The 18934-nt window shown below is 31.1% G+C and overlaps 1 protein-coding gene across 6 annotated transcripts; it reads right to left on the reverse strand.

Moving 5' to 3' along the window:
* Positions 1–6247: 6247 nt before the first annotated feature.
* Positions 6248–10260, reverse strand: LOC107842089 (histidine-containing phosphotransfer protein 1). 6 transcript variants are annotated; one of them, XM_047408441.1, is made up of 7 exons: positions 10137–10257; positions 9833–9924; positions 9233–9363; positions 9071–9139; positions 8861–8932; positions 6665–6737; positions 6248–6535 (listed from the first exon to the last, which is right to left on the reverse strand). In XM_047408441.1, the coding sequence occupies exons 2-7, from the start codon at positions 9890–9892 to the stop codon at positions 6485–6487; spliced, it is 456 nt and encodes a 151-aa protein (XP_047264397.1). In that variant the 5' UTR covers positions 9893–9924; positions 10137–10257; the 3' UTR covers positions 6248–6484. The 6 variants fall into 6 exon arrangements, with proteins under 6 accessions (XP_047264397.1, XP_016541369.1, XP_047264401.1 ...); XM_016685883.2 differs by having other exon boundaries at positions 10061–10218; XM_047408445.1 differs by lacking the exon at positions 6665–6737 and having other exon boundaries at positions 10137–10256.
* Between the last annotated feature and the right edge of the window lie 8674 nt (positions 10261–18934).

Consider the following 18934-nt stretch of genomic DNA (forward strand, 5'->3'; position numbering starts at 1 on the left):
GAAAAGAATTCTTGTAATGTAACTTTCCTTCCAACCTTTTGTAATGGTGTATTGTTACATTTCAGTTTGGTATTTATTGTCCTCATTGGTTGAAGCAGATTTGTACCTGATCTTGTGTTGACTTTTGAAAGTTGAAGTTTAGAAGTTTTTTGATATTTTTTCCTTTTGCGAGAGATCAATGTCCAAGTATCACCCTTTTTGCTATTGGAGAAGTCATTTTGCATGGATTTGCTGGTTGTTTTCTTCAAGGCTGGAACCTCAATTGGGCCAAAACTCCCAAATTGTAGCATGATGATTTCTTCAACTTTTGGTGATTCCACAGAGTGCGTGGCTTGTAGAGCTTTTGAAATTGAACCTTTCATATGGTGCAGTTTGGTGCTAACATGATTTGCGTCAACTGTATCGCCTTTATCAATGATGATCTTTCCCTCTTGCATTAATGTCATGATTTTTTTCTTCAGGATGAAGCATTTTGTGGTGTGATGACCAACAATGCGGTGAAATTTTTAATATTTAGGATCATCGACTTTGTTTGATTCTTCAGGACATTTTGACTTAGGAAGTTCAATGACTTCTTTGGCTAGCAACTCATTAAGAATCCCAAGAACATCAGAGTCGAAAAAAGGATATACCGTTGCTTGTAACTCTTTCAATGTTGGTTGATTTTTCACTTCTTAGATTTGTTGCTTTGGAGCTTTCTCTTTTAGTTTTTGTCTTGTGGAGGCCTTCTTAGAACTCACAGTTGTCACCATAGATTACCCAATTCGGTCCTCTGACGAGTCATTGAATTTTGTGACTTCTTTTCTAGGATAAAATAGATGACATCATTCTATGACTTGCAATGCTTAACTCCATGTCATGAACGCGCGTAGCTAATTCTTTAAAAGTTTAAGGCTTAATTCCTTGGAGGATATACACACGGCCCTAGTGCATCCCTTGAAGGAAAACTTCATCTGCGGAAGTTTTAGAAAGTTGATCCTTGCAATCAAAGCTCAATGTTCGCCAGCGATTTATGTAGTCCACTACAGGCTTATCTTTATTTGTCTTGTATTTTTCAACTCCATCATGCTGAACGCACGACGGGTGTTATAGAAATGATTTAGGAACTGACTTTTTAGTTGCTCCCAATAATCGATTGATTCAGACTCCAAGTCCATGTACCAATCAAAAGCGTTGCCTTTCCAAGAGCGAACAAATTGCTTGACAAGAAAATCACCATGTGTACCAGTACTACTACAAGTCTCAAGAAATTAGCGATGTGTTGCCTTGGATTTTTCTTTTCATTAAATTGTTGAAACTTTAGTGGTTGATATCCAATTGGCATCGGTAAGCCCTCGATTCGCTTAGAATACGACTTTGAGTATCCTATGAAACTTTGTGATGGACCGTCATATTGTGCCTTGATGGTATTTGCAATCATATCTTGCAGTTGTTGAACTGTTAGAGTAGCAACCGAAGTAGACTGCTTCTCTTTTTTAGATTTAGTCTTGCTAAGTGACTCATTGACATCCTTATTTTGTAGAGTAAAGTCGGGTGGATAAGCAGGGTCGTAACTCGATTCTCCAGGGTAAAAAGACTCCAACTTGTTCATCAGTTGAGCGATTTGAAGATCTTTATCCTTGACTGATTTCTTCAAGACTTCAATGATTTGTTCCATTATTGCAAACTTATCATCCATATCAGTTGCGTCGGCCATCAAGGCATTGACCTTTGTTGAAACTGGTAAATCAGTTGAATCTTCAAATTCACTAAAATTGACGCTAGTCTGAGAGAATTCATTACATAGAAAGGATGTCAAATTGCCCCCAAGAGCTACAGTTTCAACCGTCATATGAGATGTGCTCTTTTTTGCCTTCTCCAAAGAATTAAAGTACTCAGATTCGTCCTAGTCTTAAATTTGCGCCGAGTGAGGGGACCAACAAGGTTGAGCTCATCAGATGTGGCCATAGCAGAGTTCTTGCATGAGACATCTTTAGTATTTTTGAAGTCCATAACAGTAGTTGAATTTGTTTTGCAGGAAGAAGAGATAGAGAGCAGCACTGGTCCCACTTGGCGTGCCAAAATTTGTTCGCAACAAATTTTCGTAGTGCTAAAAATTAATTGCAAGCAAAAATAAATGAAAAGAATAATTTTATATAAATGAATTTTGCGGGTACAATTCTGTTATTCTCTCGACTCTTCTCTCCTAAGCTTTTCCATAGTTTGAGGGCCTTTCGTAGCTTGTTTCTCGAATGTAGGATGATTCAAGCCTCCTAGAAATGCATTTGGATTTTCAGAAATTGTTAGACAGCACTTCGTCTTGTCGAGTTGATCTCTGGGCAAAACTCCGTTAGTCAATTCTTTAAAGACTTGTGTAGTCAATGCAGAAGCTTCCTCCAATGCTTGCAGAATGACCTCAGAAAATTATGTAACCCTCCTATTTATAGTTGTAGCGGGGTAGGCAGTTCAAGTGTAAATAACCTCTTCTGCCTCATTCTGATTGGTCCATTTTGTTTTCAAACTTATCACAAATGTTATGTGATAAGTTGCTTATGAGTGGCCAAAAATATGTCATTTGGGACACTTGGCGATGTTTCATTGGCTCTTGAACTTGACTTGGATTGCCACACTATTTAAATGTATGGCCTTACCTCATTGGTCTTTAATTTAACTGGGATGCCATGTCACTTGGCACGTGGCATAAGTATGGGCCTCAAGGTGAGATGGATCTTGAAGTTCTTGATCAGGAATAAAATTGACTTATTCTTTTCATAGGCCAAAATAATTTTAGACCCAATAAAATATGAGTCAAATTCAAATTTTATATGAATTTGACCCAATAAATTTTACGTGTCTACATGAATATAGCTCTTATTTACTTCCACTGAGACATCAGGGGCATACAACGTGAAAAAATATTAGTGAAGAGTTTGTTTGCCACATGATGTAATTTTCCCTATTTTAAGTGTTCTAAGCTAAAATAGTTTTAAGGACATTCATAATGTTTGGGTAAAATAAAAAAGTACTTATAAGGACTTGACTTTAAGTTAAAATAATAAAAAAGATAAAAAGAAGTTAAGCATTTCAAATAAGCCAAAACCTATTTGGATTGACTTTTTTTAAAGTGCTATTAAGCCAAAAAAAACTTTTTAAGCTGCGTTTGCATAAATTGAAAAAGTAATTATAAGCACTTAATTTTAAGTTAAAATGCTAAAAACACGTCAAACGCCAAAAGTCAATCCAATCGGTAAGTCATAAGTGAGAAATCCTAACTTGACTTGACCTTGAATGAACACTTGAACTATCATGTCTATTTTTGTTTCTCTTTTGGGATAACAATAGTGCCAGGTGAGCTTGCACACCCCTTGAAAACATCTAGATTGAGACTCCATTTTTCTTGATTAAAGTAAACACCCTGATAAATTTTTTAGCAGTTGTTGATGTCAAGAATAGCAGAAGAAAGGTATAGTTGGGGAGACCTTCTCCAATTAAAAAGAAGAAGCAATGAAAATAGAAGGAAGATATTGGATAAGAGAACTTGGATATAGAAGAATACTACTTGAATTGATTTGTTTTTGGTTGGTTACAAATGGATAAGACCATCCCTATTTATACTTGTTCATGGATGGTTCTAGAAAATCCTCTAGATAATTCTACATGAAAAAATCAGTAAACTTTTTCTACCACTAATCTAGAATATCTAGATAATTCTACAAGATATTTGTTCATGACACTACTCTCAGACATTCTACAAGAACTTAGATTATTCCATCACTATACTATTCTAGAAACTAAACTAGAAATTATGATACTCATTCTTCCAAAAAATTCAGTTTACATATTTTTCACACTCCCCCCCTTAAAGTGATTTTTTGGAAGTTATCCCAAATTCGTTGTAGAAGAACTTAAACGAAGCTTTGAATCATGTCTTGGTGAAACTCTTAGCAGTTTTTTTTCTAGCTCCTCTTTCTTCTTCCAATGATGAATAATTTCCTACATCGATTTGTCCTTGCTATGTTTTATGATATTGACTTCTCGAACTCCCCCTTTCTCTGAACTCCTCCATAACTTCATTACTTGGAGACACACATGTGATAAAAAATTTGAAGCTCTAGAATTCAAGATTTTAAAACTTACTCTTTCTGAAGCAACTCAATAACATAAGGACACTTCATCTATATAAGCCTCCCCATTTGATTCGATGTCGATCTGATCATTAATTTTCTGTGAAACCTTAGTATCATAACAGGATCCACCACTAGATTCCATTTCTAGCTCTTCAATCATATTGTATATCTCTCCATCTGAAATTGGAGTTTCATCGTTCATTAGATCTTTAGTTTCTTCATCAACTTCCAATATTTGCTCTGAGCCAATGATTGACCATGATACGATGGATGATTGATCTGAGACTTCAACTTACACTATATCTCCCTTAATGCTTTCTCCGATAATGTCATCACTAGCATATTGATTTTCAGAAACTGTCTCCTCAGAATCTACTTCAACATCTTTCACGTTCAGACTTTTATGTCCAATTTCAAGATATACTTCTTTGATTTCCTCGATGGCAGCTACCGCATCTCCAGTCTGAACGTCTTCAGTATCCTCTTGATTCTTATCAGTGCCTTCTTGCTCCACATTATGGATTATATTAGATCTGATGCAATCTCTTTCTAAATTTATTGAAGCCAATGCATCTATTGCTCGACTCTCAGCTTCTAAGTATATTTCCCAGCCTTCTTCTTCTTCAATAACCTTTTCAGTATGAGTCCTATTGCTCTCTGTGGCTCGATAATATCTGTTTATATGTCCTGTTTTGCCACACCGATAACCTCTAAGAGACTTTTTATAACTGTTAAAAGACTCTTCCTTCTTCTTTCCAGGCGAACTTGAACTGCATGTGAATCGAGAGTAAGGCTTATCTCTTGTTTTTCCTTTATCGTTCCTCTTGTCAGCTACAAGAGCATTTCCTTCCCTTCTTTAACAAATTTACCAGCCAATCGTTTTGCTAGTAACTCCTATGACAACAACAAATTCTCAAATTTTGAGCCTATCCCTGAATTGATGTCACAAAGGGAATATATTCTGGTCTCAAACCACGAATAGTAATTTTTCTCATTCGTGCTTCAGAGAACCCTCGTCCGTATTCAATAAAGAAATCTCAGAACATAAGTTCTTAATCTTTAAAATGTACTCGACAATAGAAAGATTACCTTGAGTGGTGTTCGCCAATTCATTCTCCAATATTTGTAGTCGGGCTTCATTCTTCTTATTGAATAACTGATCGAGTGTCCTCCAAATATCATAAGTTGATTTACACCTTATAATATGGTCAAATAAATTTGAGAAGATGGACCTCTTCAAAATGAACTCCGTCTTCGCATTAATCTGCTTTCACTTCTTGTATGCACTACTATTCTCCGATCCGTCTTCCGGAGGACTTGTGTTACTCCTGTTAACAAAATCCCACAAATCCTCCCCCACAAGGAATGATTCCATACAAGTCTTTCATACATTGTAATTGGACTGATTCAACAACTCCATTCCCAGTCCATTAACGTGACCTCTTAAATCCATTAGGACAAACTAGTAGAATCGACCACAAATCCGATCTTGAAATAAACTTCAGAAGCCAACGTGTGGCTATGACTCTGATGCCATGTAGAGAATAACAGAAGAAAGATGTAGTTGGGGAGACCTTCTGCTAGCCCAAGATCGTTAGCTAAGATCGAAAGATTCAGCTAAGAAGAGGAAGCTATGAAAATAGAAAGAAGATATTGGATAAGAGAACTTGGGTATAGAAGAAGACTACTTGTATTAATTTGTTTTTGGTTGGTTCTAAATGGATAAAACCATCCCTATTTATACTTGTTAATGGATGGTTCTAGAAAATCTTCTAGATAATTCTACATGAAAAAACTAGTAAACTTTTTCTACCACTAATCTAGAATATCTAGATAATTCTACAAGATATTTGTTCATGACACTACTCTAGGACATTCTACAAAAACTTAGATTATTCCATCACTAGACTATTCTAGAAACTATGATACTCATTCTTCCAAAAAATTCACTTTACATATTTTTCACAGCCGAAGCCACAAATTCATCATGGTCCACACGTAGCAATGTGGGGATTTGCAACGGCAGCTTTTCTTAATCGAAAATCAGAAAAGAAGAGAGTCTTCAACATGTACTCTAAATAGAATTCCATCATATGATGAATGCTAAAGAAGCCAAATATAGGTAGAACTCATCAAGGTCATAGAGTAGACAGCAAGAATTTTATTCATTTAAAAACAGGGTTATCAGTTGATAAAAAGAAGCACATCTTGACCGTGTTTCATCAATAATTTACACCAAACATAGACTATTTCGAGAACCTGATAGATAAAGTTCATATTGTGATCCACAAGGAAATCACCAAAAGAAAACTCTTCTCTGAGAACGGGAATTTGGTAAGTTTTTTCCTGCACTAGAGGCTAAGCCCATAATCATTGGATTATTGCACCATGGGAATTGCTCCACCAGCTGCTACAATCTGCTGCTCCAACTGTTGCCAAGAAGAAGGGGAGTTACTTAGGCATCTATGAAATTTTCCGTATTGTAATCAAGAGGTGAGCTTCCAGTTTGCTAATGGAAGAAGCTAACCAGGAAAGAGATACATGGAAATCATCCTTACATCAAATAAAGTTTGAAGCTTGTTCTTCACAAGCAAGTACTCCTGTTTTATTTGTTGCAAGCATCTCAAGCACCTAAAAGACCCATCAACCGGAAGTAGAAAATAACTTGCATCTTCAATGACACAAGACAATTCATGATTCCAAGTACACAGTGAACACAGATATGCTCAATTACTAGCACCTAGCCGATTGAAACTCAGATATACCACGCAAAGAAAGTATTTGTAACATAGCGTTAAACTGGGAGCACATATGAGTAAATTTCACGGGTGGTCATCCAACTTTGTATTTTTTATCCAAAAGTCACTTTTCTTTGTTTTGTTACACAAAAGTCATTTAACTTTGCCTCATCTTTTACAAAAGTCATTTTGATATAATTTGATTAAAACACTACCTAAAATTTGAAATGAAATAAAAATCTATCTCTTATATTTAAAGGAGGTTCAAAATAACCCCTCACATATACTTTTAAGCAGTTTTGATCCACTATATTGCTAATAAAAATGAATCATTTTATTTTCATATGTTTGACAAACTCTATCTACTAAATTAACGATATTGAAAAAAGGTTAAATAAAAAATAAATAAATTAAAATCTATTTATCATAAATGTGCAATAATTACATTTTCATTTACTTACCCTTTTACTGATATACTATTTTGTTTGATTAATTTATAGATATTTTTTTTTTTACTTTTGTTACATATTATTTTGTTCATATTATCAGTAGACTATTTACTAGTAGATATGATTTTCAAATTATTTTGTAATAATTTTTAGGAATTTTATTTTCAATACATTGACTATGCAAAGTAAACTGGAATAATTTTTAGTAAATAGAGTTAGTAAAAGAAATAAAAAATAAAATAATGTTACTTATTAAATAAAAAATTTTGGATGATAGATATTTTGGAGAGGCTGAGGACGGAGCTGAAAGATTTGTTGAAATTTGATAATGATGGGATAAAGAAAATTTTAAAAATTTACAAAAGCATTTCACTCCTTGATTTTCAATTATTTCATAAAAGAATTAATTTCAAGTATACAATTTTGTATAGTGATAAAAAGATTAAAAGAATTATTATAACGAAATCAAAACAATCAAAGTAAGTGTGATATCATATGTAACATGAAAGATCAACTTTCAAAAACAAAATTTGTGAAGGAGTCTATGAAATTATTCTATAAATAAATAAATTAATCTAGAAAGATACATCAAATCCTATAATAAATCAAAAAAATTACAAATAATAAACCTTTAAATGTGACTCAATATTAATTTTTTTTTTCCAAAATTTAATAAAATTTAATGATTAGAGTTTGTTAAGTAAAACAGACCCAGTATATTCCCACAAAGTGGGGTCTGGGGGTAAGATGTACGCAGTCCATATCGCTACCTTCGAAGAAGTATAGAGATTGTTTCCGATTAGAGTTTGTTAAGTATTTGAAGAAAATCAAATGTACTCACATATAGTAAGCTTAAAGTATCAAAACTTCTCAAAAGTATATTTGAGGAGTCATTTTAAATCTACCCTCAAATACAAGAGATTTTTTTTTTAATTTCATCTCACATTTTAGGTAGGGTTTTAAACAAATTATATCAAAATTACTTTTATGAAAGATGGTACAAAGTTAAACAATTTTTGTGTAACAAAAAAAAGAAAAGTGACTTTTGAATAAAATATACAAAATGAGATGAACACCCATGAAATTTACTCGAGCACATGTATACTCAATCTCTAGTAACTAACGGATTGACACACTATACACCAGGCTAAGAGACTTTTAACCTAAGTTTTTGGGACTTTCCAAAAATGTTGCCTCACCCATATCAGATCCTTCAAATATGCACTAATTTTGAAGAGTCCGAGCAGCATAGCTTTAAATGATTGGTTTGGTCAAAAGCAATCAGTAGGACACCGATGTACGAATTACCGATCACTGCACTTATTGGATTGGCTCACCTTACCAGAAGTTCCTAATCAACAACCTTAAGATTAATAATCTAAGAAAATAATTATTTATTATTATTTCTACATTGTTAATTTTATTTTTTAACAAAAAAGAAATTCGATATTATTCTAAGCAAGATAACTAACCAATTTTAGTACATGATCTAAAACATTTAACTTCTCAAGAGAGTTGTAACTGTAGTCTTAGTGTGTATAAGCTAACAGAAAGCAACGAAACTTACGCTTCAGTGTTCTGTTCTTCACAGCAGTTGCGGAAAGGGATGCAGCAATTCTTCACTCGCTGAGCACCAACACTGTTCACAATTGTTTTCTCATCAGAAGATTAGAGATCTAAAAGATCATGTCAGGAAAATCAACCTTTTTACCCTTTCTACTCATGAAGAATAATAAAATTTGCAAGAATTCAAACAAGTTTTAAGGTCATAATGTACCTGGAGCTGCTACCTTTGAGCTGATGAACATGAGCATCAACCTGCTTAAAGTCCACATTGGGCTGATCTCTGGGAAAAGATACAACAAATTTAAACTAAAGAAAAATATATGCTTTGGTTGGATGATCAAAAAAGACAAATAGGGGCCACGCCAATACTCACAAAGCCATGGTGAGATCATTGAGAAGTCTTTCTGAATCTTCAAAGAAGAGAGACACAACTTCAACTACAAAATCAGGGTTACTATCATCTTGCAGTTGCTGAAGCTGACTAAATTGAGCATCCAAGAATCCCTTTTTTTATCAAATCAACATTTCCACCAAAGAAAGAAAATTCAGCAAAATACATCAACTTTAAATAAGAAAGGTCAAGAATAACAACAAAAAATAAAGCAGAAAGCTGAATCCAAGAATCCCTTTTACTTAAAAGCCCAATACAATCAAAGTGAAAGGACCAAAATACTTCAGCAAAATACAAGTCCAAAGCAGAAAGTAAAGAAATAACAAAGCAAAAATTGCCTCCGCGGATTCCTTTTAAGTCAAAATAACAGGGGAAAAAAACATACACCCACCCATCAATCAGAAGATCATATACAATAAGAAAAGCAATATTGCAAAAAAACCACATAAAGAATTCTCCTTTTTTGTTTAAAAGAACCAGCAAAGCGCAACCACCCAAGAATTAGAAGATCATTAAAAAAAAAAAAAAAAAAAAAAAGCAAATTGGAAGACGCTACATGAAGAATTCACCCTTTTAACTTACCTCACGAAACAAAGAGTCCATGTATTCAACAAAGCTCCTCTGCAATTGAACCACTTCCATTTCCTTCAATCTTGATATGTCCTCACTCCTAACTGCAAATGATAAGAAGATTTTTTAGAGTTAATTGGTGGGCAGATCTTATAGAAAAGATAAGAAATCAGAAGGGGATATAAATGACGAAATTAAAGGAAGCAGAGTTCTGCAGAGAAGAAAGATCTAAAGAATAACCTGCTTTTGGGAGATGGGGTAGTGGGCAGTCAAAGGTACATGTACAGAAATGGATGTTAGTACTGTTTTTTCTAACCTTTGTAACAGAGCTCTGTTGGATTTGTGATTGATTCTATTCCTTTCTGTCGTTAAAGAATTGGAGTCCCCACCATTTGGACTTGTCCCCCTCCCACTAACGTTTTATTTGTTCACGTCTCCACCAATTATTAGTTACTAGGCAAATAATCCGATTATTTTTTTACTGATTATAAATAAAAATACTAATTGTATAGATTTTTAGTTTTTTATTTTAATGAAGTAGTCGGTAATATTTATATTTACATCAGAAAAAATAATGTAGATCTCTGTCTTTACTTAAAATAAGGATATGATTTTTTTTCATGTTTTTCTCAATCTACACAATCGAAACACTTTACATTTTTTGTACCAAGCGTCTCAACTGTACATAGTTGAATAAATAAACTAATATAAAATGTGGAGTAGTGATGGAATTACTCTATCCTTAATCACATTTTACCAAAAGTATTTTGTGTCGTGAAGATTTTCTTAATTATACTTATTTTGCAGAAGAATATGAATATATATAAAAAAAAATGCTAAAATTAAGAAAGCATGGCCAAGTACATAAAAATGAATAGAAAAACTTTAGAATAAAATATTTCTCACCTTCTCATACTCTTTTTGTGTTACATATTATAATTCATAAGGTACAGTGATAGAGAGAAAAAAGAACGGGAGTTTTCATAAAATAAAATGTGAGTTTATATAGAAAAATAGAGAAAAATCATGAGACTTTCAAATTAAAGTTTGAGGGCTATGAACATAAAAATTATGGGAGTTACAAATATTTTTTAAAGTAAAATTTAATAAGGTATGAGTTATGAGTGGTTACTCCTTATAAATAAATTAAATATAAAAAAAAAAAACTTAAAATATTAGAAGATATTGACATTTTACAATTAGAAGATGGCCAAAATTAAAAAAAAAAAAAATTCGCTATAAAGTAGAAACTTTATATGTAGAAACTTTTTCAATTTTAATAATTTTTTTCGCTATAAAGTAGAAACTTTTTCAATTTTAATAATTTTTTCGTTACATCAATCTCATTTTTAATTCCTAACTTTAATATATGAATTCTTCAAAAATAAAGTAGAAACTTGAAAAAAGAGTAACCGAAAAGAATTAAGAAAGGAGAGAAAGCACGATTGGAGTGGCATTTCAATTCTTCATTATATATATATATAATAACTTGTAGCGTTGAAATTTTAATGTAAAATTGAATTGTTAGGGGTTACGAATATAAAAGGATTAGGAGTTATGACTATTATTAATACTAATTAAGAGTATATTTTATGAGGATAAAGAACTGTGAGTTATGAAAATAATTTTTACAAACAAAATATTTAAAAGAAATCCAAAAAAATGAGAAAAAAGAAAAATAAAAATGAAGATCATTGAGAGTTGCCACTTAGCAGCCTTCAATGTTTCCTTTATAATTATATATAGATACTAATGAATTTATTCGTGCTTTGCGCGTTTGAGCTCTTTATACGTTTGTAGTTCTAAGAAATCCTTATATGTTACTATAAATATTTCTTGACATATTTGCTAAAAATATTATTTCAAAATAGTTGACAGGTTTAAAGGATCAATAGATAATTGAACACATTTTTTTTTCAATTTTATCCTTAGTAACTAATGAAAAATTAATAAACGTCAATTAGTAATGGTAATATTTAATGTGAGTTTATAGGGTCATATAAGTCAATTTGCACCCCTTAATAATTTTTTACTTAGAGCTGTGCGAAAGACAAACATGCCAAGCCACGTAATATAAGATGGAGTGAATATAAGAAATATTACTAATTATTTTAGTTTCTATTTATCTCCTAAATATGGATAAATATATTTAACAAAAACATGTCAATAACCAAATTTATGTTTAATAAAATTTTAACACGTTGGCTTCCATAAAAGTGTGGTTTGTAATAAAATCAAAATCAGTTTAGTTGGAGAAGGAGAAAAAAATACCGATATATTTTAATGAATCAAAAACATATAAAAAAGTAAATGAATAACGATGACTTATAATATTCAAGCTCTTGTTTCACCCGTATATTAAGTCTTTTCAAATGTTAAATGATGTGCTCTTCAAGACCATTATCGTTCTTCCACCCTTATAGCATAATTACGGTATATTATAAAATGCTCACATCTTCTTCTTTTTTTCACTTGACATTCTATAAAACGAAAAAATAAAGTATAAAACAATATTTCTTCACCTTTTGCCCGTTTCTATGTTCTTCACCTTGTTTTTTTTTTTTTCACATTAACAAATTAATTGTTAAATATTAATTTTATTGACATCATTATAACATAGGCGTGTTATTACATTTTAAAAATTCTTTTTCTTTTCTTGAAAGTGCTAAATTACATATACATTCTTATTTCTGAAATCAAATGATCATGTATGTGCAATATTATTTGTAAGAGTAGATTATCCATATAAATTAAAACAATATTGATTAGCATTAAATTTATGTAAGTTTAATATTTCAAAATTATTCACCATGAAACTGAATTATAAAAAAGTGAATTACTTCTTAGTGAAGATCACACAAACTTTTTGAAGAGAGGAAGAACTTTCACACAATACTATCATTTTTTTTAATCTTTCAATAACATATAAAATATTATTAAAGTACAAAATTATGAAATTGAGATACAACAAATAGATGGCTAAATACTAATATTAGTCTGGATCTTCAATAACAAATAAACCAAAATATATCTCCAAAAATTTCTTTAGACGATATTAGTTTGAGAGTCACTAATGAATGGACTCATCTCAATCCTATAATATCTTGTGCAATTTAAGTAATATCACTCAAAAAATGAAAGTAAAAGGATAAAAAAAAATATAAAAAGCAAGAAGAAAGAAAGACATGAAATTGATTTAACTATCTACTTTCGTTGTGACAAAAGCATGAACTTAAAAATTCAAATCTTGTTTCAAAGAGAAAATTATGGAGAATTACAATGTTCATTCACATAATGGCCAAGAAAATAGAAAAAACACTCTTTGCTATTCCAGGCTTGCTTCTCTTTTTCAGTTCACACTTCTTAAAAATTTAAAAGTTTTAAAGAAGAGAATATGAGGAAATCATTTTATAATTAAGATAATTTATTGTGAGTTATATGTATTATGAATATATTAATAGAATAGGAGTTATCAAAATGGAGAGATGTGAGTTATGGAGATGATTTTTAAAAAATAACATAATTAAATAAATAAATAAAATACAAAAAATATAAATAAATAAGATTTTTTATCAAAGAAAAGCTTTACCTAGCTTTTATATAATATATACAAATATGAATTTTATGGTTAGAAATTAAAAATTGAATCAAGTAATAAACTTTGAGGAAAAAAAAAAAAAAAAAGAGCAAACCACTCATAAATTTGTAAAACTTTTTTTTTCTTTCTCTATGACTCATTCCATATGGTCACAAAATTTATCTTTAATTTTTAAGGTATAAAATGAATGAAAAATACTCACTTTTCAGTAGCAAAAACCTTTCCTTATTTCCTTTAGGTTCTTTCATTTCATCTCAAAATATATTAAGAAATTTAATCTATAGTTCTTATTATCCAAAAGTCACGTAAACTTCAGCACTAAATATATTTACAAAAGCATACACTCCATCATAATAAAAAAAATATACAAAATTATCTTTTGAATGGAAGCCAATTTTTTCATATTATATTTTTCATCCTCTTCTGACTCCATCCATTTCATTTTACTTAATCTTATGTTATAAATAAATATTTTAATTAAACTGCCTACTCAAACATTAAAACAAAGAACACAAACTTCAACAGTATAAAATTTAACGAAATCAAATTTTATAAAAATTGTAACCAAGTTAGTCAATAATTACTAAGAAAAATGAACTCAATTCTTAAAAAAAAAAAATAGCAAGAGAAATAAAAGTAAAAGAGATCGATAAAAATAAATAGAATACTCACCAGTCACCATATATTCGATGCTTATAGGGATATATAAAAGACTAAGCTGATAACCTTCATAATCTATATAGTTAATAATCGTTTATGGAAATTGTAATCAAATTAATAACTGGTAGGAAAATTTTAACTAATTCTAAAAGCAATAATACAAAAATTTTAAAAAAAAAGACAATGATATGAAAATTCAGAAAAAAAATATATATGTCAATTCTCATCATACATTAGCATGAATGAATCTGATCAAGGGGATAAAGAACTAAGATCTCAATTATCATCTTCTTTAGTTGAGTTTAATTTATAGTAGTTAGTAGCCATTCAATTGAAATTATTTAGACAATTAATGATAAACTATTAGGCTTCCTAAATGGAAAAAGAAATTGAAATAAATAAGAGTAATGAAGGAAAATGCAATTAAGAAAGTTAAAAGAAATATTTTCAGTTTTTTGATACAACACTTCTAACATAATTAAGATAATTAAGCGAATAAAATGAGTGAATCTTGAATAGGTTCTAATATAGTTGATTTTTATGTATAATCAAATAAAATAAAATCTTTTAGAAACACATAATGAAGAGATTATGGTGTAATTGTAATTAAGAGAAAGTCATAGCCTTTCAACTTCTAGAAACGGTGATGAATATTAATATGTAATTAATTTTGCACATAAATGAATAAAATAAGAAAGAGGATTTTTTTTAAAGGAAATAATAGTAAAAAAAGTTTATAAAAAGGAGAAAAAAGGTAAATAGAATTCTAGACTTTAGAGTGCGCCACGTCAGTGATTCTATAATTCCCTCTCTATATATATATTGATTGATTTATAAATGTGAAAAAAAAAAATTAGAAAAGAAGAAAAAAGATAAATATAATTGGAGGCAATTGAGAGGTGCTACTTCATCATTCTTACGATCTTTCTCTATTATATATATAGATATTAGTTGATTGGTTATTTTTCTAAATAAATGAGAAATTATTTTTAAAGAAAATGAAAATTTTATGGGAATATGAAAAGAGATGGAAAGGTGAAGAGTAATAACTAATGTGTAATTATGTGATATTTAAGAAAGTTAGTCAAATTAAAGAGAATTTATTGTGTGTCCTTTGGAGGCATTTTATATAACATACAAATGAAAGAAATATGATAAAAATAGCCAAAAATCCCACAAAAAAGATAAATAGCATTAGAAGCTTCTCAAGCATGCCACATAGGATTGGTTAACATTCTCCTTTATATATCTATATTGATTACTCTTACCCTTTACCCTCTATTTGGATGGTGGTTTACATGGTATGATATAATTTTAAAGAGAACCATGATTGTTTTGATTATTTCTTAGGTTGCATTTGTTTTTTTAAGATTCAGACGTTTGATTTGAATGATTAAGATGTTGTCTCTAGATTTGAAAATCGAATGATTAAGATTGATTGTTTTTCAACATCTGAATATACAAAAAAAAAGTATTTGTACATATAATAAAATAAAAAATACAATTTAAATAAAAAACTAATTGTATAACAAAAAAGTATGTAATACAACAAAATTATTATTTGATTGAAAAAAATATTTATGTTTGTTAGTGATAGTGGAGATAGTTTATAATGGCAATTGCGGTGACAATGATTGATGTTAGTGATTAGTAATGTTAGCGGTGATAGTTGTGATGGTTGGTATTGTAGTGACTGTTACGATGGTGACGATTAATAGTGGTGATGGCGGTGGTGGTTGTGATGTGACATTACTTGATGTTAGTAGTTAGAGGTGTGGATTGTGATGGCTGAAAAATGAATGAATGATGGTTGACGATGTGTTAGTGCTAGTTGGAGATATTGTTAGTTGTGGTGATGGAGATGGTTGTTAGTAAAGATGAATTGTAGTGATGATAGTGATTGAAGTGATGGTAGAGGTGGTGTTACTAGTGACAATGGTGGTGGCCGTCGAAGAATGTGTGGAGGTTGTGATGTATTAGTGGTAGTTAGCTGTGGTGTTAGTTGTGATAGATGAGGTCGATAGTAGGAATTGATCGATAGTGGTTGATGATGGTGGTTCTGCTGACGGCGGTGGTGACGTTAAATATAATTGGAATAATAGAGGTAGTAGGTGTGGTAGCGGTTGAGAATAGTGGTTGGTAGCGATATTTATTGTCGATGGTGGTTGTGATGGTGGAGGTGGGTGATGGTGGTTGACAATGATAGCGGTGGCAGATGTGGTGATTGATGATTATGAATAGAGTGGCGGTGAATATTATCCAACACCATAATACCTCTTCAAACTCATTAAGACTTGATTCTATATCTGAATGATTAAAACTTGATTCTATATCTGAATGATTAAGACCTATTCAAAGCTATTAAGAGTTAAAATCTTAATAAAAAATAAATGTACTTAATGGTCTAAAATCTGAACCATTCAGACTACATTAAGTGCAAACAAATGAGCCCTTAAAATGTATGATATGGTATGGTTTAATTTTATGATTTGGTAACCTGAAAACCCCATTTTATGTAACTACCGAATTGGTGGTATTTCAGGTTTGCTTATTTTTTTTTTCAATTATATCTTTACTTAATAGTATATAATCTTATTTTATCCTTCACCTTATATTATTTAACTCTATCTCCCACTCCGACCCCTAACTCTACCAACCTTGCCCCCCGACCCGACCTGGCCCTCATCCCCAAACCACCCACCACCACCTACTATCCCTTCTTCCCCCACTAATTTTTTTTTTATTTTTAAAATTTATTTTTTAAAACTTTTAAGAAAATTTTCTTACACCATCCCCCCCCCCCCCACCCCCCCCCTCCCCCCCCCCCCCCCCTACACACAAAAAAATAGATATAATTTTTTAAAAGAAAATTAGAACTTTTTTCTTACCCCCACCCTCTACCTCTACTTCACTACCCCCACCCCAAATATTTCTTTAAAAAAATAATTTTTTAACCCCACCACTGTTTGTCATATACGTTTTCATTATTTTGTGTTAAATGTATACAAATGCTTTTAGAAATTTTTTTTCCACTTGTTATGAACAAAAGAAAATAAGTAAGAAACAATTTAGTTTCTTGAAAAATATTTTTTTTTGGGATCCCATACCAAACACACCCGTAGCATACACAAAAAAATACATTCAAACTTTGTACTTATTGTCGGTGTCACATCTCAAAATATCAAAAAAAAAAAAAAATTGTTACTATAAAAAATAAATTCAATTATATTTATTTGATCTATTATTTTATTGATTTTGTTAGAATTTACATGAATTTAACAACTTAATATATATACATGACATAATTATGATAAATTAGTAGAAAGAAAATTATTTTATTAATAATTATTAATAAATTTAACATTTATAATAATTAAGTGCATTTTAGTAAACTTACCAATTGCAATATAGTACCATACTATCAAACTAACTAATAAAACTGTCATTAAACAGTAATGAACGATACAGTCTATCCAAACATTGTATTGTATTATACTATACTGTATTATACCATACCATACAGTACTGTATATTATGAAACCATGACAAACCACCATCCAAACAAAGTGTTAGGAGGTCATTTTTACTTTACCATTTTTGGGTTGCCCCAAATGTGTATTGGAATTTCATTTGGGGATGCTGAATTAACTCGTCACGCTATATATAACGCAAAAATAACCTAGATATGTGAACGAAATAAATTACAGCATGTGATAGGATGATAGGTACCACTTTATGGTCGGCTGGACAAAATCTAATGACAGATTACTCATCAACTGATCGAAGAGGCTAAGGCAAGAATACACATCGAGTGCCAATAACATTGTGTAGGTTGTCACACTGAGTCGGAAGTGCAAGGCAGTCCAAGGGAGGAGTCAATGAGCGACCTTCACTAGCCATCATATAATCAACCCACGAAAGACGTTGGTCGTTACCCCTTATTTCTTTATGTCATTTAATTAGACATTTATTGAGAGGTTAGTAATTAGTCAGTTACTGGAGAGCTGACCTCCCATATAAGGTCATGTAATCCTCATCACAAAATCACAATACACCATCTACATCAAAGCATATTTCTTACTACCTCTTAGCTATATATTATCAAATTTTCTATTATTTAAATTTCAGATATGCCTGCGTCTAACTTCGTTGGCTAAGATCCATCCTAACGAATTGCCCAGCTTCTGCTAGCTCAGGCTAAATCAACCTTCACATTTCAATTGTTTAATTATTTATTCTTTGCTTTTCAGCATTATATCTTATTTTGCTATACATGACTGAATCAGAACCTCTTATTTTTTAAACCTCACTTACAAATTCAGTTGTACCTTTTCTTAGGGTAAACAGATTGGCTCTTATTGTTGGGCTAAGGATAATTGGGGTATTAATTTAGTCGCTTCATATTTTTACTAACATAATTTATGTTCTTTGTGAAGAAAAATAGCGTACTGATTCAATAATTAGAACTGGGAATAAGACCAAAAGACGAGGTTGATCCAATCATAGTGAAACATAGGCAGGAGAATTCGCATCAGAATCAAAATCATCATGACGAAGGGAAGAATGATCAAAATGTAGCCAGAGCCACTGAGACCAACTTCACAAAATTCTTTATTGTATTAGATTCTCACCAAAACGTCACATTGAGCTTACAAGATAAAACCATTTTAGGCCTGGAGATACTACACGAGGAATCACCTCGACATGCCAAATTTGAAGGCCTAGAAGAAAATAATAGTTGTACCTCAAATTATTGGATTCGTCAAACTCACTCAACAGTTAATGATCACAATAAGTTTTTGAAGAGAAGAAGATTGTTTTTTAATACAAAAAATCATGTCTATACCTGAGGAATA

Source organism: Capsicum annuum, chromosome 1, assembly GCF_002878395.1.
Source record: "Capsicum annuum cultivar UCD-10X-F1 chromosome 1, UCD10Xv1.1, whole genome shotgun sequence".
In the NCBI taxonomy this organism is placed as follows: Eukaryota; Viridiplantae; Streptophyta; class Magnoliopsida; order Solanales; family Solanaceae; genus Capsicum; species Capsicum annuum.